At 39.4% G+C, this 24,191-nt stretch overlaps 1 protein-coding gene across 26 annotated transcripts in view; it reads right to left on the bottom strand.

Moving 5' to 3' along the window:
• mical3a (microtubule associated monooxygenase, calponin and LIM domain containing 3a) overlaps nt 1–24,191 on the bottom strand; it is an 81,284-nt gene that overhangs the window by 16,384 nt on the left and 40,709 nt on the right. For 9 of the 26 annotated variants that reach the window (XM_077569337.1, XM_077569339.1, XM_077569336.1 and 6 more), the window contains 24 exons: nt 23,336–23,532; nt 23,102–23,220; nt 22,957–23,019; nt 22,507–22,686; nt 21,757–21,852; nt 21,421–21,504; nt 19,390–19,503; nt 18,958–19,020; nt 16,178–16,285; nt 15,689–15,875; nt 14,337–14,437; nt 14,106–14,199; nt 11,133–11,328; nt 10,243–10,469; nt 9,919–10,011; nt 9,319–9,456; nt 6,847–6,921; nt 6,641–6,754; nt 6,465–6,547; nt 4,356–6,357; nt 4,170–4,264; nt 3,689–3,865; nt 1,764–1,814; nt 852–959 (listed from right to left, as the gene is read on the bottom strand). In XM_077569337.1, the coding sequence (XP_077425463.1) occupies nt 852–959; nt 1,764–1,814; nt 3,689–3,865; nt 4,170–4,264; nt 4,356–6,357; nt 6,465–6,547; nt 6,641–6,754; nt 6,847–6,921; nt 9,319–9,456; nt 9,919–10,011; nt 10,243–10,469; nt 11,133–11,328; nt 14,106–14,199; nt 14,337–14,437; nt 15,689–15,875; nt 16,178–16,285; nt 18,958–19,020; nt 19,390–19,503; nt 21,421–21,504; nt 21,757–21,852; nt 22,507–22,686; nt 22,957–23,019; nt 23,102–23,220; nt 23,336–23,532 (4,765 nt within the window). Of the gene's footprint in view, nt 1–851; nt 960–1,763; nt 1,815–3,688; nt 3,866–4,169; nt 4,265–4,355; nt 6,358–6,464; nt 6,548–6,640; nt 6,755–6,846; nt 6,922–8,822; nt 8,886–9,318; nt 9,457–9,918; nt 10,012–10,242; nt 10,470–11,132; nt 11,329–14,105; nt 14,200–14,336; nt 14,438–15,688; nt 15,876–16,177; nt 16,286–17,681; nt 17,781–18,152; nt 18,267–18,398; nt 18,504–18,678; nt 18,793–18,957; nt 19,021–19,389; nt 19,504–21,420; nt 21,505–21,756; nt 21,853–22,506; nt 22,687–22,956; nt 23,020–23,101; nt 23,221–23,335; nt 23,533–24,191 lie in introns of all 26 variants that reach the window. The other 17 variants (XM_077569353.1, XM_077569359.1, XM_077569355.1 and 14 more) reach the window with 15 other exon arrangements.

Genomic DNA, 24,191 nt, shown 5'->3' with positions numbered 1-24,191 from the left:
ATGCATTTCCCAAATAGTGCTTGTCAGCGGGATGCATAGCAAGGAGCCTGCTAACAACATTGGTCACTGTGCCAAACCACTACTGGATGCATTATTATCAGATCAGTACATGAAAAGGTTTTACCATCTCTTATTCAGTTATTGTTGTCAAAACTTCACTAGCGAACAGTCAAAAGCATGAAGAATAATTAGGTAAATACTGCAGCATACATGAAGCCAAATGAACTGCATATGAGAGCTGCCCTGTATTTTCATAAATTTTGTCAAATTCAGAGTAAATAAGTAGTTGTAAAATGCATACGCTCAATCTGAGAACCAAGAACCTTTACTTTGAAAGTTCTCCCCGGCTTCAGCATTGATGCAACTTTAATCAGTGTCATGTGGTAGCTGGAGAAAAACAAGGGGCTCTTTGGTGCACTGCTAAGAGCTGCTGACTCGGCGGCCTGGGAGGAATATTGCAGATGTGTTGCACAAACCACTAGAGTGAATTCCTTTACCAAGGGATACAGCAGTTCTCAGTGCACATGATCAGAAGAGACGCTGGTCGTGCTAAAACATTGCATTTTAAATTCACTGACATACACAACATAAATAATTTGGATTCAGTTTGACCCCTTGCTGAATTCTTAAACTATGCACTGAAAACAGTTCCATAAAAACTAGTACGCCACCAATCCCAGAGGAATTTATACAGCTATAGAAAAGGTAGATTATTAATATAGATGCATATCTGTCACTAAAAATTTGATTTTGTGATAGAAATAGTGGGAAATATTACATTCTTACAAATCAATAACACAACATGATCATAATTCCATTTTGTAGTAAGACTTTTAAATTGGGATATTAACCTGGGCCCGGTGTAACCTCTTGAGTTCTTCCTGCTTAGCTTGTCGTCGAGCAGCTTTCTGGACTCGGCGTGTCAACTTGGCATTGAGCTCTTCTTCTGTGTAGGTTTTCTAGTGGTATCAAAACAAGGTGTTAGATGATGCATTTGTTAAAACCAAAGAGATGTGCATCTGGCTAACAGCTCTCAAGAACTGACTAACTAAAATTAATTACGTCCAAGACACAATAGTGAACATTGTTGACTAGCACTCAATGTCCGCTGGCTTGGAAAATAAACTAGTCTCTCATATCCTTTAAATCTTTTGTAATATATGCACAAAGGTGCCTTGTGAAGTTAATCTGCAAACAGCACACGAATCAAACGTTCCACAGTGTGCCTCTTTCATAAATATTAAAACATAAATAATCAATGCTGTACATACACAAACCTCGTTGGACCTCTTACAGCATTATTGTACACTAGGAATTTCCCTTTACAATAGGCAATACATTTTGAGACAATACAGGGATGCAGACGTCAAAACAAATTGCTTTGAAGGGCGTTAAAAGCTTGAATGAGGCAAGAGGGAGCGAATAGTACTGATAGGAAATGTTTGTCCAGAATCCAGACTGGAGTAAACGTCATGTTGCAGTGACAGATAGGCAGGTTAATGTCATACCAGCCAGAAAGGGGCAGCCTTTGACATCAACGGATGTCTGGGTGACCTAAAAGTGAAGCGCTGCTGAGAAGTCACGTTTGAACAGCGGTGTGTAAAGTGTGAGCGAGTGGGTGCCGTGATCCCACTTGACATGCATCCAGAAAGGACAGTTAGTTGTAGGCCAGATGCTCAAAGGCATGTATAGAGTAAACTGGAACATGCGCACAGGATCAGGTGTACAGGGGGTGTTATTGATGGTAGTGGATGTGATACTACCTTTGAGGCATATGATCTCTTGAACGCCAGTGCATGAGGGACATAAACAGACTTGGGGAGGACAAAAAAAAAAAAAAAGAGTAATCAAACAAATGATTAAATGGGTTAATGGCTACATTAAATTCGCAAAAAAAAAAAAATGCTTAAAATGATAGTCACATGTACAAATCATAGACAATGTTACTATTTCCCAACAAACAAAAACAAAGTGGGGAAAATGAAATGAATATATTAATATGTTAAGGAATAAAATTAGTCAGAAACACTCATGAATCATATCTAAAATTGTAATGCTGTAAAAGCAAAATTACTAATATATTACAATTTAAATTAAAAAAATATATAAATCAAGCTTCTTTCAATCATCTGAAGATTAGTCAAAATTAGTTGGAAAACAGTACAGCATTTCTGTTCACATAAACTTGAACTTATTTAACTCTTGTGAGAGCAGGCTTATCTAAAGCACTAACACACAAACGAAACACAAGCTAGTTAACACGGCTGGGGACTGGATCGCAAGCAGACAGGCGTGACATGTTTTTGTGTTTGCAGCACAATATTTAAATGTGATTTAATATTCAACAGAAGTAAAAGTCCTTAGCTTCCCCCTTCATTTAACAAAATCACATATAGTATGTCTTAGGGCTGGTAGATTATAGAAAAAAAAAATCACTATTATTTTGATTGCTTTTGAAATCCTGATAAATTAAAATATAGTATAAAAAATATACTGTATTCCTTTGAGTATTGTTATATTACCTCTGTGTGTGTGTTCCCGCAGCTTTTGTGTGAACATTTGTTATTTGAAGGAATATCAATGCTAATCTTCTTTTAGCCCGTCAATAGGATTTTACATTGACTGCTAGCATGAGTTGTTTTAGCTTTATTTAAATATACAATGTGTGCAAAATCCATTTTGTTGTGTTTTGTTTCACAGTAAATACCAATTGCGGTGTCAAACATTAGTGTTTCTCAATCCTGGTCTTCGGGGCCCACTATCCAGCCTGTTTTCCACGTCTCCCTATTCGACACACAGCTGATTCCAATGACAGCTCATCAGCAAGCTCTGGAGGAGCCAGATAACGATCCTCACCTGCATTGGAATTGAGAGCCATGGAAAACAGGCTGGATAGTGTGCCCCGCGGACCAGGGTTGAGAAACACTGCTTTAAAGCATGTTAAAGGAGTGCAGAAGACGCTTGCAGCATATTCATGCCTTCTTAAAAAAAAATAATCAGATTTTTCAGGAAACACAAAAAAATTTAAAATTTGCATCCTGAGATGATTTAGGCAAAATAAAAATATTTGGGTGCTGTCATAATAAAGATCCTGAAAACGTACAATGTGCCATTTGGCACATCAATCTTTTTTTTCTCTATTATAGTTTTATTATTGTAAAAAGCCTAAATAAAACAACTCATGATTAATTTCAATTAATTGCTCAGCCCGAGTATGTGTGGTTGTTTCGAATGTGGAGAGAGTGTCTACATGCCTCTGGCCCTAAACCCAAACGGGTCTATCTACACCACCAGAAGCACACACAGAATAAAGCAGGGGAGACAATGCATTTGAATTTTAGGCATTAACATGGATTTAACATCACAGAATTCTCTTATTAAAAACTGTTTTATAAGCCTACCGGTAATCTGTAGACTTAACACATGGTGTTATGTTACCTTAATGTTTCTAATGTGGATCCATCAATCATTTTTTCGTCAAATTATTCATTTATCAAATGCAAAACACATTTGATTTTGACAATACACGAGTGAGAATCATAATGAATAAATTTTATTAATATTGGGAAAAAACTTTCCATTTTAAATAGGATTTGTAATAGAAAATGTGCTAATATAGTAATAATACACAGTATTTAAACATGTTATTTGCCTAAAATTCATTTTTTAACCTTCTCCTGCAAAATACCTCCTCATTGTCTTTTTCCTTTTCGTAATCAGCCACTTTTTCCCGTTCTCGTTCTTTGAGCTTCTCTTTTACCCTTTTTCTTTCTTTTAACTCCCTCCTTATCTCCTTGTCCATTTTTTCCTCCTTCATTGCTTCCTTTTGCATGCCCGATACTAGGTCAAAGATGTCCGTGTGTCGCTAGAAATGGAAATTATTCACAAGCAAAATGTTTTTTAAAAAAGAAAAATATGCAGTCACTGTGTTAATGATGAATGCTTTTAGTTGCACACCATTGTTTGCTTTTAATTTGGCTTTTGTTGGTGTGCTACTACAGTACTTTCATATAATAAAATTATGTGACTATGAGTAGAAGTGAAATTGAGATGCACTTAGCCTCAATATTTTAGATGACGATACAAGATCATTCCAGTGTATGTTTTTAAAGTGATTGCTGCCACTTGAGAACGCTGGTGTGAAAGATGCAACATTCATAATGACTCACATCTGCCTTTGACTTCTGGGACGATCTCTCCAGAACATCATCACATGACAGGTCTGAATCCTCAGAAAAGCTCAAGTTTCTGCGTGACTTCATATCTGTTACATAAGATAAGCAGAATGAAGTCAAGCACTAAGTCACACATCCTCAACTGAAAGCATTTTTTAGCCTCACAGCATCCATTTTTACCTGCTGACTTTCCAACAGGAGATGCTCTCTTCTTCCCAGAGTCCTGAGTGATAGAGCTAGACGACGGCGTACTGGGACACGACTTGTCATCTTTCTTCTTTTTGTCCTTTTTGTACCCTGAGAAGACAGCCTTCCACAAAGATTTGTGTTTGGGTGGTGTCTCTTCTGCACCTGAGAGCCGGCTACCGTCGTTCTTTGCCTTCTTCTCCTTTTTGTTTTTGCGGGGTGAGAAGAGAGAACTTCGTTTCTTGCTCTTACTTGTGGATGAGCTGTCAGAGGACGCCACGGAGCTGTCCAGACTCCTGTTGCTGCTGAAGAGACGCTCGGGTAGAGTCTCTGCCTTCTTTGATTCCAGAGCTTTTACAGCAGATGTATTTGGAGATACTGCAGACTTTTTACTTTTCCCACACACCTCTGGGGTGACACCCCAGGCTACTTTAGGTGAGGCAACCTCTTCTACGTTGGACTCTTTCATTTTAGTTAGCTGCATGGCCATTGCTTCTTTAAGAGCCTGACTCTTAATGGATTTTTCTCTTGCCCTTATTCTCTCCTCAGCTATCTCTTTGGCTTCTGGAGAGAAGTGAGTGGCCCTTTGCGCCTTAGAGACTGGGTTGACAGGAATAATGGGTTTGCCGTTTTCCATTGCTAAAGCCAGGTGAAAGGGCGGTCTGTCTGCTCTGGCCTTGCTAGTAGGGGGCGTATAAAACTTATTCATGCTGGTCTCAGGCGTTCGCTCATCAAAGTTTTCCTCCTCATCATCAGCAAATGGAATTTCTTCCACTGTCTCCACAAAGGACTTCCTCAGCATCTCTGATCGAGGCTTCTTCTTCTCCCTCATGATAACTAAAGATGTTTCTGCTAGCTCTGCTGGTGGCGACAACACTTTCCTGGGTGCAGGTTTGGGTGCAGATACAGGACTCAGTTGGGTTCGCTGTGCAGGAGCAGGAGTGTTTGTTTTTGGTGGTTCTTTGGCAAGCTCGCATGGAGGTTTTTCTGTCCCGTTGCTCCAAGAGACCTGGTGTTTCTGCTGCCTGAGTACAGCAGGCGATTGATTAATAGGCACAGGTGGTGGTGGACTGGATGGTGGGGTGAGCATGATGGAGTCTGAGGTGGTACAGCTGTCACTGTTTGCCATTTGACTTGTTGCCATACTACCATTTAGGCCCAGACCTGAGCTGCTGCTAAATTCTTTTGTGTCAGGGACATTACGTTTACCATCCACAGGAGCAATTGGTGTAATGACTTGACCTTCAAGAGTGATGTTGAGTCTACGAATCACAGTGCGCCCCGTAAAAGCAGGTTTCTGGTCCTCTGACGCATCCCGAGTCTGTTTCTTGGCAGGGGTGGAGTCTTGTATTGGACTCTTAACACCACTATTCTCCAAAATTTTACTACTGCGGTCTAAAGGAGAAAGCCCAAGACTCTTTCGGATCTCGGCACTCTTCAACCAAAATTCCTCAATAATATCAGTCTTTTTTGACAAAGATTCATCTGTTGAGGAATCCTCAGACTCTGATGTGGCTCTGTCAGTTCTGGCCATGGGCGTTGATGTGATATTTGGAATAGGTTGAGTTCTGACAGGAGATTCAGATGCCACCGGTGATGAAGGTTCATGGCAGGGCAAAGGCTGTGCACATATTGGGGACAGTGGGTTGCCCGTGAGAGGGCAAATTGATCGGTGAGGGTACACCGGAGATTTAGGTGGGCATGTTTCCGGTAGTGGGGCAGGCTGGGAACGTATTGGTGAGCTGTCCTGAGACTTTACAGGGGATTGGACAAGGGTTTCGACAACTCTATTAACTGGAGAGCTGGCAGGGGAGTTGGAAGGTGACTTGTTGAGAGGTGAGAAGGGAGCCTTCACAGAGGCAGCAGCTGGAGATGCGACAGGGGAAGGGTTGAAGAAAGGTGAAGGGCTCTTGGAAGCTGGTGATGTTGTCGTCCGCTTAACTTTTGATTCCTCAAAAACCAATCGTTCTGGGGAAAAGGTGTCTGGAAACTTCACCTGAGAGTCAAAAGATGTTTCTATTAACTGGAATTAAAGATAGGTCAAGACATTTTACACACAAACATGCACACACTTATACAAAAAGTAATTTGGGATTATCTGACCTGTCTTTCGGGTTCCACTGCAGGTAAGACTGGTGATAGGACAACATCATCTTTTTTCGGTATGGGTTTAGTGCTGGATGGCCCTGAATTACATGAACAACAAACATATTATTACATTTGTCACAGAAGAAACACATCCAAGTCCTAAGTCTTTTGGAATTATTGATGGCATGTACCAATATCTGAAGCCACTCCCACACTTTCAGAGGTTTCATCTTCCTCTGGAATAGCTCCACTGTGCAATGATGGGTGCAAACGTGCCTCAGCTTCAGCATCAGAGGGGATGTCATCTAGAATTAAAATCTCATTAATAAAGCAGTTCTTCAATTATTTCAATTTGTGAACTTTTGACAAAAACTCAGTAATGCTTTTATCTACTCACCTTGGTCCATTTCTGTACCAGGTTCAATATCTGGACTATCTGCTTCGGCATCCAGATCATCATCCTCACATGGTTCTGGTGTGACAGAAATAATATAAAATAAGCTACAAGTCTTTTTGGTCAAAAACATTTGGTAACACAAATTACATTTTTCTTTTGTCTATCTGCTATGTTTACAGTTGTTCAATTAGTCAGACATACTACAGCTGACTAGAAAAAGATCCAGTCAGGGAAAAAAGAAAAACATTAATCAAGACGTAGAATGAGGTTTTAAACTGACAACAAATCCTTGTGGGGTGTCAAAAGAAACAGAATACATTACATAATTTTAACGTTAGTAAATAGAAACAAAAAGCAGCGTTACAGAGTAGCTTAAAAGAAAGTCATGCATCTTCCATTTGTAGTAAAAAAAAAGAAAAAGAAAAAGGAGCAACCCAAACACTATAGCATGAGTTAGAGCAGGGTTAGGCAACTGGCAGCCCATGGGCTGCACTAGGAGTGGTCTTGATAATTCTTTGAAAATTAAAAATATGCTAGCCCTAGCTACTGGAGAGCTGAGTAGTTAGAAGTCATTAGTTATTATTATTAACATACATCGCTCACCAGAACCTGCACTATTGTGTATCAGAGAAGAACAAAGAGCAAGTTACGGCTCCTCGTCAGGATGTCAGGTTAAAAAAAAAAGAAGTGTCTTTCGGGTAAAAAAAAGGCTATATGTTCAATCTGTCTACTTTCAAACACTATCAGCCATGAAAGATTTCAACTTAAATTGTCACTATTACAGTACACTAATCTCAAAAGTACACAAAAAAAAACAATTTGTTTTCAAGTGGATAATGAGTTATTTATTTTTTGTCCTCCCTCTTTTATATATGCATTTGAGAATTAAAATATTAACACATTCACTCCCAACCATTTTCACTGAAGCAATCCCCTTCACTCTGTTTTACTGGATTTTGACTTGATTTTGCAAGGCCCACAGAATATTGTGTTCTATTGCTATAAAACATGGAACCTATTAAAAGAAAGATTAGAGTCTCTTTGTTCATCAGAAAAAAAGTATATATTTATATCTGTTTCCGTTTTGCAGCAATTCGCATTAGAATTTTGCTAAGTTTCATCATTATTCACAAATCCATTTCTTCAACCGTTCTTTGTAGTCGAGAGGGTGCATCAAAGCCTTCTGTATGTTCTAGCATTAAATAAAAGTATAAATACGTCTTTGGGACACTTAAAACATTTAAAATAGAATGTATATATATGTTTTGGGGAGCAAATGATTTAAAACACTCTTCTGTACGTAGGTTCAATAAAAAAAAAATGGACACGTAGACATTTGGTCCTTATTTAAAAAGCCGTTTTTGTTATACATAAGGTTAGAAAGTGTGCGGTCGTGTGTGGGCTCTCCCAGTAGTACTGATGAAAAATTCTGGCCCCCTCCATTATTTAAGCTGCCCATCCCTGAGTTAGAGGAGAAGCAGCGATGTATTAAATCGCATGAGCCTTTTATAAATGACGTTAGAATCCCAAAAATATCCGTCAATTTACACTCACGTTAACAATATTGGCTAAATTGTTAAAAGTGCCTGCAAATGGAGCATCCAATTTAAGCATCTTTCTGTAAATTTTTTTAAACCGGTGATAAAACAAGTTTACATCACTGTAAATAAAACCAAATAATTTACACATCCCCTATTAGGGCAGGAAGAGATAGCTACCTGTATCAGCAATGTGTTACAATAAAAGGACAACAAAAAGTAGAAAACAGACATTTCTGGCGTTTGAAAGGGTGAGAAGACAAGGTGAAAACAGTTCATGAGTAGACCGCAAGAAATATGAACTCTTGAGAATGGCAGCCTTCCAGCATGCTTGTGAGCGTGTGTCGTTTGTGCATGCTTCAACAGGCCAGCCAAAAGACAGCGATAGATATACGAGTCTTAGACGGGATGTCGTGATCCCTCGTAAGTCTGTGCTACCTCCAGACACTGAATCCAACCAGACTCGCACTGCTTCGTGCCGGGCAGATGTGTGGGCAGGGGCTACATTCAAACCAGAAGATACAGCTCAATGGGGGTGGGTGTCAGGGGAGAAACAGTAAAGTAACAGGACACATGGGAGAGAAAACACAACACAAAAGAACAAAGCAGAAATAAAACAAAAATCAAAAAAATTGACAAGAGGGTTACGTGGTATACTGGGATGGAGTTGAAGAACTTTTTCACCCCAGAGGAACAACTATGACTGTAAAAGGAAAATTAAAAGATTTGAGCACATAATTAGACATTCCAGGGGGGAAAAAAAGCAATGCGACACTGAACAAATGTAAAAACATTGAGTCAGGTTAGTCAGACGGAGGCAGCTCCCCCCTCTGATGTAATTAGACACACTTTAATCCTTATTCCACTGAGGTCGACTTGTCTAGGTTGGGCCCAGCAACACTTTCCCAGGTTTTGGCTCCTCTGGGTGTTTTACCTGTAGAGGAGAGCTGTGTGAGCTCAATGGGCTGGGAAGCTGAGGCCAGTTGGCCACCCCCATCTGTCTCAGAATCTTCAGCTGGAATCGCAAGAGGATCCAAAGGCTGTAGGACTTGTTGAATTTGTAGGTTCTTGGCTGAATGAGGGTGCCCATGTATGTTTCAATGTTGTATTTATAAGCAGATGAAGAACATGTGGGAAAGGTAGAGAAAGGGGAAAACAAGAGGACAGGAAAAGACAAGACAAAAATGACAGGGAAGAGAGAGGCATAGAGGAAGTTAGAATAAAGATAAAACCTTGATAATAAAGGAAGCACAGCTGCATGCAATAGAATAAAATGCAAAAAAAGTCAAAACATCAAAAATTAAGGTAAAATAAGAAAACTGTTAATATGTTAACCTATAATTTTAGCACCTGGGGGAAAGCCTAGCATTATTTGATTAGTAATTAAAATCCATACAAATGAAAATGATTTATTAGACGGTAAATGTATAAGTTATATGTGTGAAATAAATAGCACAATCCTTGAAGAAGCAGGCCAAACCAGCTGGAGTTGACACACTCATACGAAACTGCAAATACATCCACAAGCTGCTACCTTTAAAAGTACAAACATCATCTTCGTCTGTGAGGTATTTCTCCAGCCAAAGGCCTGACTGGAGCTCCCTGTCCCAGGGGCAGTAATCCCCCTCTGCCAGCGGGCCAAGGCAGAGGCCCCCGGGAAAAAAAAAATTCATATTCAAAATATAAAAGAAGGGAAAAGGTGGAAAAAGTAGGACACATTAAGGACAAGAAATGTTGAGACATTACACATGAAACAGATTTCAAACTAAGTTGGAACAGCTCGGAATGGTCTCGACTTGACAAAACAAATGTTAAGAGACAAATGGAAAAACAAATCACAATGAAGTCACAACTGTACCTTCACTTGATTCTTCATCGCCATCTTCCTCATCTGCCTCGTCGAGTTCAGCGAGAGCCTCGTCCTCTACGTCAGAGTGGCCACCTCGAAGTTGGGCGTGAAGCTCTACTGCCTCCTTCCAAGGGACTCCTCCAAGGTCTGAGGGGCTTTGAAGTTGCTGCTCCTCCTCCACCTCCTCCTCCTGGTCATCTTCTTCATCCTCCTCCTCCATGTCTGAGTCTGAGCTACTGCAACAAAACAAATCAGGCAAGCGTTTCGTCTCAAAGTTGGTTCAACATTGAGCATCTTCCACTGTCACTGTCAGTAATACTATTTACATTTAGTCCACGTAGGGTGACATGATCCATGTTCTACACGCAAACACAGATTGATTCTAATTAAAAAACTGAGTATTTTCCGCTGACAAACCAGCAATAAAAGCAGACCTGGAAAGGACATTTGGGAAAGGATGCTCTTCATCAACGCATGTTCTCTTATTTTTGACAGTAGCCTATTCAATATGGCTGAAAAAAGTCAAATAAGGGTAATCTTGATCCCCTCTATGCTATTCACTTGTAACAGATTGTCTTGAAGATCTCTGTTATAGCCTATTACAGTACTAAACTCCTTTTCTATTTCATTTATTCAAATTTTTTTTTCCGCCATCCTAAATCCCTCCTCGTCTCAGTTCCTGTCGTTGGGGTTTTGCATGGCCTACGATCTTCAATCTTTTTGGTATGACGGATTTTATGACAGCTGGTTTATGTGTATCTGTACTTGTGATTGAGTTTCACTTTGCTTTATACATGCTTTGGTTACAGCATTTTGGAAGCATGTGCTTTTAAAGGTGCTATTATTATCTGAACGTGCTTTGGAAAAAAAATAATGTGTACCTTAGTATTCCATCTTACCTGGAGCCCAGATCGATGTCTGTGGCTTTATCAAGCACATTGCTGAGATTATGCTCTGCCAGTGTTTCTTCTGGCACCTCCTCCAGCTCCTCTTCCCTTTGCATAGACAGTCGGTAGTTCTCCAGCTCAATTCGTTCGGGTGTTCCACGAAGCCGCTTTGCTAGGCTTGGTTCCTGTAGGCCATTGGCTTCCAGTACTGCGTTTGAGAAGAAGAATGAAGAGAGACACCCCATGAAATATCAGTGTTTCAGAAGGGCATGAAGATAAAGTACAGTCGACCCCTGCTATTAAGAGGAGATAGGTACCGGGTCCGCCTACGAATAGCAAGCCGATACCAGTGCCGGCTGACCTCGTGGACATTTTATGATCAGGAAATAGAAATTAGAAGAATAGAGCATTTATATTAATTTCATGTAATTTAGGGGAAAATTCTACATTGAGATATACAGGTGTAGGTCTGTCTTTAAAATGATCTGTCAGATTTTTTGGGGGGGAAATTTTATGCATCAAAAGTAATCAAGAGTTGCGTACTTGTACTGGTAACAGTCTTAAAAAAAAGTGGTATTGAACATCCATATTTATAATTATGAATTAATTGCTATACAAATATAATTTTTTTATACCAATGAAATCTTCAAAGAAAATCCTGATGAACATCCAATGTTTTCCCTGAAAAAAGGGGAGGAACCCAAAAAACAAAAAATTTAAAATATTGAAAAAAAAATTGCAGAAATGCAAATATGCAGAAGTATGCGGGGGTTGACTGTACAGCAGACAATTTAAAGAAAATGCTGATGAACATTCAATGTTTTCCCTGAAAAAAGGGGGGAAACTGGGGGGGGACACCAAAAAAACAAAAACAAAAAATATTTTTAAATTATTGGGAAAAAAATCAGCGGAAATGCAAATATGCAGGAGTATGCGGAGGTTGACTGTACAGCAGACAATCTGGTCAGTCTAAGAAGCAACGTTGCTGTTAACAAAAGCAAACGTTGCTGTAACAAAACCAACCTAATTATATGTATTTCTAAATAGCTCTCCATAGGAAAGAATGAATCCAGTGTGTGTGTGTGTGTTTGTGTGTGTCTGTGCAATATGCGTGTGCAAATTCACACAAAACAAATCCAACCACAGTTTATGACAAGTTATCAGCATTCACCGCCACAATGGCTCCACAAACTTATATATGCACACAAGACAAAGTGACAAAAAGACACTGATAATTAAATCTATAACTGAATTTATTGAATTTGATATTATTTCTAAAACAAATATTAGCAAACATATACAGCACAGCACATCATTGGTACATGGTGGGTGCTTTGCCTTTTTCCCATCCTGAGAAGCAACTCCAAAATATGTATTTTTCTTACTTGTGAATCATACTAAAATGTAACTTTAAAGATGCGCCATTTATCCATCCACTGATTTGAGCAGGAATAAAACTTCATGAGCACTGACAGAGAATGTGTAACTAGATTGTGTTTAGGAAGTTTCTTATTTTCTTAGTTTGTTTCAATTGATCTTATCCTGTTATCTGAACAAATCCAGACAGTAAAAAGATGCGACAACTTTCAGTAATATCTACATACTTGACAGAATTATTAAACCATGATATAACTAAATTTCCACAGAAGCAAAATTATGTCTGCTCAAAGTAAAACCTCAAATGCCAGCTTTTCAGTGATTTACTTAAGGAACATTTGTTGTGTTATAAGATATTAACTAGTTAGTGGGCTACTACATTCATTTTGCACACTTTAATTACTTAAAGATAATTAAAAGATGTCGGGTTGGATAAGTTCATATTGTTATATTATTTAAAACAACGGTCAACCTGTACCTTTACACTCGCCACATACTGCAACAGGCCTAACTTTAATCCCAATGATGAGTCCAAATCCTCTACTCTGCACTAAACATCTACTACTATGTTCATATATGCAATGCTGAGAGTGCCGCACGAATTAAAAAGAGAGGTTGGTGGATACAGTAGAAGATGGCAGTAGAGAAGGTCCAATTGTAGGCAATAAATAAAGCACAGCAGCACAGCTAGTAGTTTTAAGATGCTCTGAAAGGTGGGGTAAAGGTAAAGCTCACAAAAGCACTGAAACAGGCACTTGGTCACAGTAAAGTAAGTCTACTAGTCAAGTAGGTTGGTAGATTATAGTAAAAGTGCGTTACTGTTCCACAGAGAAACATTAGCGAGCAGGCTCTAAGAGAAATGCGTCACACAGGAGAGCTTAAAGTGAGCAGTCACAGGCAACTAGTGGATACATTCACAGAAAAGTCTGGGAAAAGGCTCTTCTTTATAACAAAGGCATGCCAAAAGAGTGAGCCTTGCTGCCAAGGTGCTAGGATTCAATAATTATTATTTTTTACATATATTTAACATTTCTGCCTTGAGAAGATTACTAAAGAAAATTATTCAAATCTTTTTGATTTTCAAGCCAAGAAAAAATAAGTCGTTTAAGATGCACCATTCACTTTCAAAATAATGCCGCCAGAGTGCTTCTGCTGCTTGCGCAAATATAAAAAATGACTGCAGATGTTAACATAGCAAATGATGCATCTTAAAGGTATAAATCATTCACTGAGACAAATTAATCACACTATTTAAACAAACACTCTGCAAGCATAGAGTCAATACAATCAATCACAAGAGAACGTGTGAAAGATTAACCTATGTAGTCCCATGGAAGTTAGTCAGGAAGATAAAGAAAGGAGAGAAGGGGACTAAAAGGGGGAGAGGAGGGCCATGCTAGAGGAAGTTGAGCAGGGCATTGATAGTGAAACAGCAGAGGAGATAGATGCAGTAGCTACACAGGAAGGGAGAGTCGAGGGGGTTGTGCGCCACCTGGTGGCACGTCCAAGAAAGTGTGCGGCAGACGGAACGCAGAGAGACTCCGCAACCCATGGCCATGCCCACATGGCAGGGCACAGCGGCCAATGCAAGAGAGGAAAGTCGGGTACCTGAGGGCCGGATATCAGTTGAGGGGCCTGCCACTGCCATCGCCCTTCCAGGGGCATCCACCATCGCCGCAGGAGTTGGGGACTCCTGGTTCTCCTGTGACGGTTAAAAGATTAATGGATGATATAAGCCACAAGCCATAGCGTTGAAAGATCTTATGTCTCCATTAAACTGCAAAAACACTATCTGCATTTTTCTTCACTTTTTACCGACAATTCAGATGAATTAAATACCTTAGATGTGGTTGGAGCTGAGGAAGGAGAAGGCGCGGGTCTCTTTCTTTGTCCATAGCCAGACAGACGATAACAGTAGTGTGGCTTGCAGTAAAATTTACCTGCAGATAAAAATGAACAAATGAACGTTTGAAAATGTACACTACAGTAAGACTGTCATGCATAACCGACAGGCTTTGTCATTTGGGATCGGGGAGGAGAGACAAGAAGGAAATCAGAATTTGGCATCAAACGCAACATGTGCTGCTATTTGTGCATCTAGCAAAATGAGATATGTCTTAAAATGTTCACTTCTGCTCTAGGGATGGTAGCCACCAGCTTGTTTTTCAAAAAGGGCTTAAGTGACTGAAAATGAGAAAAGGGTGAGGGCAAGGAGAGACCCTGTGCTGGCTACTTGAGGTTTCAAGTAACATGACATGCTATTTTGTTGCTGTGCCTGATTAAAACACACCAAAAAGAAATAGATGGGTCAAAACAAATATAGGTGCTCTGCCAGCCTCTTATGATGGTCTTTTTGGGGGGATTTATTTTTATTCTATTCTATTAAATTGAGTAAAAAGGTGCACAAAAAACATGGATAAAGAGGCCTACTGTCCATCAATTTTTATCAGCGAGTATGTACAATGTATATATATAAATATAATTCTATTGATTTACTTCATAATGAAAACGATATTGGGTATATGTATTTTACTTCTTCCTACTCCTTTTCGAACATGTTAATGATATATGCATTTTCTTATTTTGCCTTTATTCATTCATTCATCATTTTTTATGGTATTGGTTTGATTTTGTTAAGTTTACTGTGTTTATGTTTGAAATAAAGATGTAAAACAATCAATCACTCAATCGATCAAAATGTCATGTTATCACTGGGAGGCACACAGAACAATGGCTGCTTTTACATGCGGTGCAAATGGGTCTTTGGGGTTAATGTTTCACCTAGTACTGCACTTTACAAGTGGAATGGAAGGAAACAGTATAGTGCACGGTAGATGCAGGGAAGCGCCTGTGTTAAAGGAAATGCCATAAAGCTGGGAAAGGTGTGCAACGGCAAATACTTTCTGTTGGGGATCTGATGTGGCAATTTTGCAGGATCTAAGTGAAAAAGAAGCTTGAATAGATTACTTTTCCCCTTAATATAAATGGTTCATTTTAAAAATAAATTTAATCTCATCTCTCCCGCTAATGGACAAAGTGCATCGTTAATATATGTAATCAGCATACCTTGGGTAGAAAGGAAATATCTCTAGATTGGTCATGTTTTTTATATCATCAAGTGGTTATAGATAACCTCTTTTACATAAAGGTGTGCTCAGAGCATAAATTGGACTCATCAGGTTTAGCCTTACCATCTTCTACGTCGAAGGCATAGGAGGACAGTCGGAGCGTGGTGCCACAGTAATCGCACTTGAAGCAGCTGCGATGGAAGAATTTGCCTTCTGCGCTCAGTCTCTCCATCACATACACTCGCTTCAGACAGAAAAAGCAGACATCGCTGCCTCCGAGATTGACGGGGAATTCTTTTCTGAGGGAGCCCTGTGGAAAGAAATTGTAACCAATCAGTAACAGGAAACGTTTAAGCAACAGAGGGTTATATGTGATGATATCAAGGCCCGGACTCACACACCCAGCCACTTCAGAAATGTGCTGACACAAAGTGTAAAAGTAAAATCTCATTATTCATTACTATCCAAAAGGAGGTACAAACACAGCACTAACACAGATTGCTGATACTTGTTGAATCCGTGTTTATTATTGCAGCAACAACTGACTCACTACTACACACTATAGGCAGATCTATGCAGTCGTGCCATTGATCACGGGGACAGCAAGCTTACCAAATCTCTTTTCTCAGGTAATCGTTTGGGCTCTTCCTGTGATTGAAGCTGATTGGCTATCTGCTCAGCCAATGAGCTAACTCCCCTTGTGTACATCCTTACATAGTGCTATGAAAAGTATTACAGGGAGAAACATAAGAAAGTGATGCAGGAAAATGAAGACAACATGAAAAGGGGATGCAGATGAGGAGGAAGGAGCACTCAGAACACAACAGAAACAGGGACATGCAAGCAACGGTGTAACTCGAGAAACTTGAACTTGAAAAACATATGCTCCCAGTTAAAGCACAATTATTAGTGGTTTAGGTGTGCTGACAACGATATCCAAACACTAACTAATCAAAGTAAAGCAATATCCAAATAGGATAACTGCTTAATGGATACTTACAAAATAATAAATGAGTAAAGACAGCAAATCACAGTGGCTTTTAATGTGTTTACTTAGTTACCTGTGTTGCTGTATTACTGCACTGCTACTGAAGACTACAACAAATTCCCTAGGAATGGGAATGACCAACTGATTTTTAATCACATAATGTTTTCATGTGGAATTCTACCATCCGCTGGTATGTGTGAATGTATGTTACAATTGCCTTACTAGTTTGATACTTGACAGCAACCAGCAGACATCATCCATCGCAACCATGACTAATTCACTGCCAGTCAAACAGTAAGTTAACAGGAAGAGGAGGTTTGGTATAAGACTTTAAAAAAAAAAATCCAGTGTCTGTAATATATTTAAAAAAAAAACTAAATGTGCTAAGACAACAGACTGGTGTGAAGTCAAGCAAGAGGAGCGAGGTTACTCAGTTCATCGATGTTTGCATGTCCTTAGAGAAAGGCCTCGTAGCCATCAAGGGGAGACAGCTCACTCAGTAAAGGTGTCTATGGAGCTTCTTTTAGAATGATAGAGTGTGAACTTTTTAAAATCTGCTAAGGATAAGAGGATGATCATTGATCCCCTTCACCCAGCTGGCTCCTAAAACGCCTTCTTTCGAAATAAAATCTCGAATGAGAAAGCGAATAAGATATCTCACTTCAGGGACAGCAAGTATCCTGAGGCTTTAGGTTGCTTGAACCCTGATAAAGATGCACACGAAAAGCAGGCACAGAGCTGCGTGCAGCAGAAAGCACTTTTCAAGTTTTATTCAGCCTTTGTGCTGGCAGTACAATGTGTGAACGTTCTTGTCTGTGGCACTTGTCAGCTTGGGATGCTGCCAGGCTTCTTTTAAGGAATAAATGCAACTATTAAGAGTTTAAAGCAATATTATTTTGATCTTTTCAGTTAAAACTCACACACATGCACACACAACTATCTGCAACAGTACTTACAATATTAGATAATTGATTAAAGAATGAAGCAAACAACAATACAATGTTGCTAAATAGTTAATATATAACACAAGCAGACCAGGGTAACTTTCAAATAACAGACAATTTCTTGAGTAGTGTGTGTTAGCGTCAATAGACACTGCATTTCCTCTTCAAAGCCATTACCAGCTACCTGTCTTAAGTTGTCAGAAGAAAGAGAAGAATCAGTGGCATTTTGGGTTCGGGCCAGGTGCCATTGTTCCATGAAAAATTGTGAAGGTTTTTTCTTAGGCTTCATGGCAATTGGGGGAAGAAATGAAAACATTTTTGTTTAAGTAGTGCATCTCAAGATTAATCTGGGACCTGTTTAGTTCCCAGATGGTTATCTTGTAGTGTGTTCTACTCAAATGGAACAATTGTCCTTTCTAATACTGTGCAGTCTTATCTAAGCAACTAAATGTTGCATTTATTTGCTCAACAGTACAGAAAAATTGCCCTTACAAAAAAAGATTACACAAGAGCTATTCAATAATGACATGCATGTTTAACCAACCTAAAATTAATACTGGCGCAAAAAGGTAATTCTCCCTCAGAAATAGTGTCAATGTGCATCAATATAAATATATTTAAAAAAAAATCATAAATGTAAATAATGACGTTTCACCTTGGGTCCAGTTGACTTGCCTTCCAATTGAGAAGCAAGTTGCTCGGCCCTCTCTTGAATACTAAGTACATATAAGGGCATTGGGACAGCGGAACACAAAGACTTTGCTGGATTCTGCAGGGGAATACATTAACCAATAACCAATGTATGATTCCATTTAAGAACATTTTAAATTAGCTTTGGCATTTTCAGCCTTTTTCTACGTTTCAACATTTGTTTTATTGCGGCTGCTCAAAAAAAGCTAACCTTTCTACAAGACTCAGATGAGGAGAGTGACGAGCTTGGGTGCTCAGAGATGCCGCGGGACAAATACCACTGCTCTAAAAAGAAACGGGATGGCTTTTTCTTAGGCTTCAGAGATAAGAAAGTTGAAAGGGGGGAATTAGAGGATTAGAATGTGCAAATACTACACTGTAAACATCAGCATTAAAAATGGTTTGCAGTCTGTAAGCATTAGGTATCTGGAGTTATCTTACACTTGAAAATTAAGTTTAATAGTCACAGCAGAGCCATGCAAAGTGTTCACCTTTGGTGGCTTGTCTTTTTTTCCCTTAAACTTGGAGATAAGGCGATCAGCCCTCTCCTGTATACCAGGTACATGGATAGGTCCTGGATCGTTCAGGTGCAAAGGCTTCCACTCCTGTGCATGAAACTCCATTAAAACCTGACACCAATGGCCGACAATTCACCATGTAACTTGGTCATTATTGAGTACATCTTAATCTTGCCACAAAAGGTTTGGTCTGATTCTTTAAAAAAAAAAAAAAAAAAAGATGAAAATGTGTGTATCCAAGCAGTCATTTACCCCATAATTCACAGGTTTCTCGTAGTATTCAAGCTCCTCTTCGTCCGAAGTGACACCCAAATGCTTGAAGGCAAAGATAATTTGGCTGGATGAATACTTGTTTCCATTAAGCAGAAATAGTTTAACTATAGGAGCCGTGCGTGCTATTTTAGTATACAGCATGATCGTGATTGATTATCAATGTTTACCCCAAAACCCTGCACTTATATATGAGTATATATTTAGGCTGCATGATGTCATATGATGACAGCAAAGCAAGCACGAGCGCACTATTCTAGAATTGCACAGGAAACGTACACGCCAAAGAGGTCACGTCTAAACTGACAATGGGCATCAACAAGTTGAAAGCGAGTTGGGGTAAAGTAGATGGCTCTACCGAGGATTTGTGGCAGGCAGACTACAAATGCACAAAAGCAGCAGAATGTGTGTCACCTCAGTGTGGAGAGAGAGCGAAGAAGTGGAGGAGGAGGAAGAAAGGAGCAGAATGGTTTTCTTTGGGCAGCTCCGAGAGCCCGAGTTGGCTGCTTGGTCGGCAACACCTCTGGCCTTGAGGGACGAGTAACAGCAGATTCAGCATCAAGATGATGAGGACGATGATGACGAGATGACTAAATTCGTTTCTTGCTTCTCATCAATACCATTCAACAATGAACTACATCATTTAACAACTCATTACAAACTAATTATTTCAGTTGATTAAAGGCTATAGAGTGGGTTCCTAAAGCTATTGATTAGTTTCATCAATTCCATGACAGCCATGTGGACACACACACGCACGCACGCACCAACAGCAGCAGCAATATAAAATGTGAGGACATAAACATCTAGAAAGTTTAGCTGAGGGTTTAGAACACAGAAGAATAAATTGTATTGTATGCTTCAAATTAATGGCAGGGGTGAAAACAGAATCTAGGGCTAAAACTACAAGGCAAAGGCAACGAATTGTAAAAAGAATGTGTGCTTATCTGTGGATGCTGAAATGATAATCTTTTATCACTAATCATTTTATGGAAGCAATGCGTCCGTGTAGCTTCCTGAAGTGTGACATTTTGAATTTAAAAAAAGCAGTCTTAAAACTATACTACTGTATTTTTAGGTGCAGCGTTGCCACTAAAAAAACACCTATTGCTCTTTTCCATTATTGAGACTTTTTAGGTCAATGTTTACTGAATTCTTGAGACCACACTGCCCTAGAAAACAACCATTGAGGTCATTTTTATATGACCCAAATTACTAATATAAACTAATAATCGAAAATTTCAAACTGACCGAAACCCAAATACTAACATCAACCACCATCCAAGCAGTGTCCCTCTGCTAGGGACATGTGGTACTGCACCCATCCCACTCATTTCTATCTTTTGACCCAAACTTTTGAACCCATTGACGTAGATGCTCAGAACCAATGTAGTGTTCCTCCTGTTACTGTTGGGGGAGGTGTCGTACAACACGCTCTGAGGGGTCGGATTTTGGGGCAAGGACCTATGTGGTCGTTTTAATTGGAGAGCTTGTTGGAATTCTTCTGACAGGGGTCTGTTATTGGATCTTAAATCAACGTAACATGAAGAAAGGTGCGAAAGGGGGGATTTCTAAGACGCCAAGGAATTTTGGCGCTGATGTGTTTTCAAATTAATGTGACTTTGTTCAATAACTAATGCACTGAAGATACTGGTGAAACTGCCATGATTTTGTTTCTTTTGTGGAAGATACAGATTTTTTTCCCTTCGAAATATGTCGCTGAAAATGGTTGCAAATGAAAACAGAGCAAAAAATAAAAACGCTTATTGTAAATATTCATTCCAGGGGTGGGCAAACTCGGTCCTTGAGTGGCGGAGACCTGCAGGTTTTGAATGTTTCCTTTCTCCAACACAGCTGATATATGATCAGCTCATCAGCAAGCTCTGCACAAGCCTGATAACGATCCTGTTGATTGGAATCAGCTGCGTTGGAGCGGGGAAACTTCTAAAACCTGCAGGATTTAAAACAACATTCCAATTTTTTTTTTTTTTGTAAGACAATTATTGCCACTGTCCTTATTTTCACGCTATTGTGTGTATTTGATAGAATTAATCAATATCCAAGAAGTTTGGGAAGATACTGTATTTGTTACTGTCTGGCTGCTGATTATATATTCACTGAATAAGATACATGAAATCTGTTCAACTCAAGCTTCCTTTTGCTAACCAATTCACTGCACACACAAAAAAAAACATTTGGATTTACTTAATTTGAACTTGTAAATCAGTTGCACGGATTAAAATGTGTTAAGCTAAAATATATTATTTGATTATTTTGAGGAAAACTAGGGGACAGTTACATCAATGTCCCCACATTTTCATTATCAGTACGAGTACTTGGTGTGTTTTTTTTCTCCAGTGTGTCTAGGACAAGGTGAAACTGGACTTTTGGGATTTGAAAGGGTTGAGGGATGGAGAACTACTAGAGCAGGACCACTAATCATACCTGCTCCCCTCTGTTGGGCAGCGTCTGACACTTGATCTTTTCTTTGTAGCGAATGCTCAGCTGCTCCTGCTGCTGTGTGCGTCTCTGAACCAGGATAGAAGAGGCAAGGGGGAAAGACTCTCACATTCTTTTTTTTTTTTTAACACCACGCAGCAAATATTCGGTCACTTGTTTTAGTAGTTCCGTGAGTAATATCAGAGATGTGCAACGCAACTACAGAGTGGCTCACACAAGTTCAAATCTAGTTTAATAAAGATATGACACATGACAGGGGAATATTGTTAGTTGATGAGTCTCATGGAGTGTCAAAACTGAGGAGGAAGGTCCACTTTTTACCTTTCTCCAAGCTGGTACAGGTGCTAGACGCATTGGCTCGAGGGGTTTGGATGGGGATGGGTGCAAAATACAGTCCAGATTGGGTAGAGAGTCCCCCTTTGTGGTTGTGTAAAGATGAAGAATAGCGGCCGGCAACGGCGTAAAAAGGCATGCAAGCCGTCATGGAACAATCCATGATCACAGGAGAACAGGAGAGAAAAACAGACATAAGAAAGTGACGGATGGATGCATGAATGGAACATCCATTATGTGTTCAAAACTAAGAAATCAAAAGTCATAAGAGGGCCCATGCTAAAAGAATGGCACATTCACAAAACTACCATCATTATGCATATTGACAAGAGATTTCAATAAACTGAAATTGCAGGCACCAACATCAGCCATGCTATATAGCATGTACAATAGGCACAGTCAAACTCTTTTGACATATTGTACATGATGCATTCTAAAAGTGCATGAGTTGAGTCGTTCTTTTCTGCTTCAACAATGCTGCCTAGTGTAGCTATAACCCTCTCGTTCCCACTAAGGAACAGAGCTGTGTAGACCAGCCCTCTGAGCGCAGCACGGTGAGGTCGCCTACATGGAAAGGAAACAATAGTCTGCCTGACCAATGTCCGTTCTGGACCGCATCTCATTAAGACGACTGCCTACACCACCTCCATCATCAGACTAAAGGTCTGGGCTTGCTTCTTCAGCAAAATATTCAACATAATTTCGTAATGAAAAATCCACAGACTCTAGTATAAATACCTGTCTTTTCAGTCCTGAACCTTGTGGGGGAGCGTTTTCCTCAAACTTGGCAAGCAGCTGGGTAGCCATAACCTTGACTTTATTGTTGTTCCCTACAGCAGCAGAGTCCATCTTCTTCTCTGACAGCAGAGCAGGGGCAGTGGCCTGTTTGTCCTCCCGACCAGAATGGGATGCTTCCTCCTAAGAAATAAAGTACCAATTTATTTTGTTTTTGTCATGAAGTACACAGTACCAATATTTCTTTTTAGTTTATTTAGACCACATTCAATCTCGCACCTGAATCTTCTGGTTTCAAATTTTACCAGATCTGCATGAACATTTGAGTATGAGCAATGTAAAATGTAAATCTTTGTATTATTTTTTCAAATGGTCTACTGCACTAATTTAAAAAGAAGACTATATGTCATCTCAGAATAAGACAAAAGCACCACATTTGTCATAAGAACTCACATCTTCAGACTGGCTGGTTTTTCTCCTCTTCCCCAGATTGTCAACATCCTTCTCTTTTTTGTCCTGTTGATGAAATATCATATGTTATTACCCCAGCTGCAACAACATCTATTTTATATTCACATATTTAGGTTCCAACTCTGACCTTGGGGTTACGTTTCCTTGAGATTGCTATGCTCTGTCCAAGCTTGCTCAGGAAGGAAATGGGCGATTTGGTGCTTGCCATAAGAGCAGCTTTATCTTCTGGACTCAGATTTTGCTTATCTGAAACAGAAGACAATGAGATAAAATTGTCGACAAAGACACACACGCACAGGCCTAGGATTACAGGTGATTATGTTATAAATGCTGACAAACGAGTTCAATCTCAGTCTCTCACCTCCAGGTGGCACTGTGTCCTTAAACATCTCATAGAACTGGCTGAGGTACATGACCATTGAAAGTTTGTCAGGCTCCACCACTGAAGACATCTCCTTGCCAGTCATACAGGGTGAGATACCAAACTCCCGCTCTGCCACATCAAAACCCAACTGATTGTTCTTTTCCTGGTCTCGCTCATCCAGAGTGTCAAAGTCCCTGAGAGTAGTGAAAGCATCAACAATGATAAAAGTTAATAAGACTTAAACAGACACTGTAATTTGCCAATCAATAGACATCCTAAAATATGCATTGAACTCAAGATTCCATACAGTGTTACCTCGAATTATGAGTGTTCCTGCTTGTGAATTTTTTATTTTAGATATTTGGCAATGTTTGACCCAGTTTTTTGTCATTAATTGTAAGCAAAAATTTGAGTTACAAGCACTAAATAGTGGCAGCAAACTTCAAAACAAGCAGCAGGTAATGAACAATGTGCTTTAGTCTAATTCGTGTCATTTCCAGTTAAGGTTTCAACATAAAAAAATAAAATTAAAAAAAAGTTGCTTAGAGGTAAGTTAGAGTTACTTAATTTAATGTTAAAAATGTAATATATAATAAAAAACACCATAGCAGGGCTAATGAAACGAGCATTGATGTTGTGGTTATTATATACCGTCAATGCAGTGATGATGTGCTGTGGCACTGTGCCGCATTTGCAAGTATTTCATCTTTGGGTTCGATTAAACAGCACATATTTCACAATGAGCAAGAGATCACTATTATTTGACCTTTTTGTGACTTTTTGCCGACCGTGACATTTTTCTAATGTAAATCAGGTGCCTTGATTCAATAGAGAGTCAACATAGCAATGCTCA

The sequence above is a fragment of the Vanacampus margaritifer genome, chromosome 6, assembly GCF_051991255.1.
Source record: "Vanacampus margaritifer isolate UIUO_Vmar chromosome 6, RoL_Vmar_1.0, whole genome shotgun sequence".
Classification (NCBI taxonomy): Eukaryota; Metazoa; Chordata; class Actinopteri; order Syngnathiformes; family Syngnathidae; genus Vanacampus; species Vanacampus margaritifer.
This window is presented reverse-complemented; position numbering and strand designations above follow the sequence as displayed.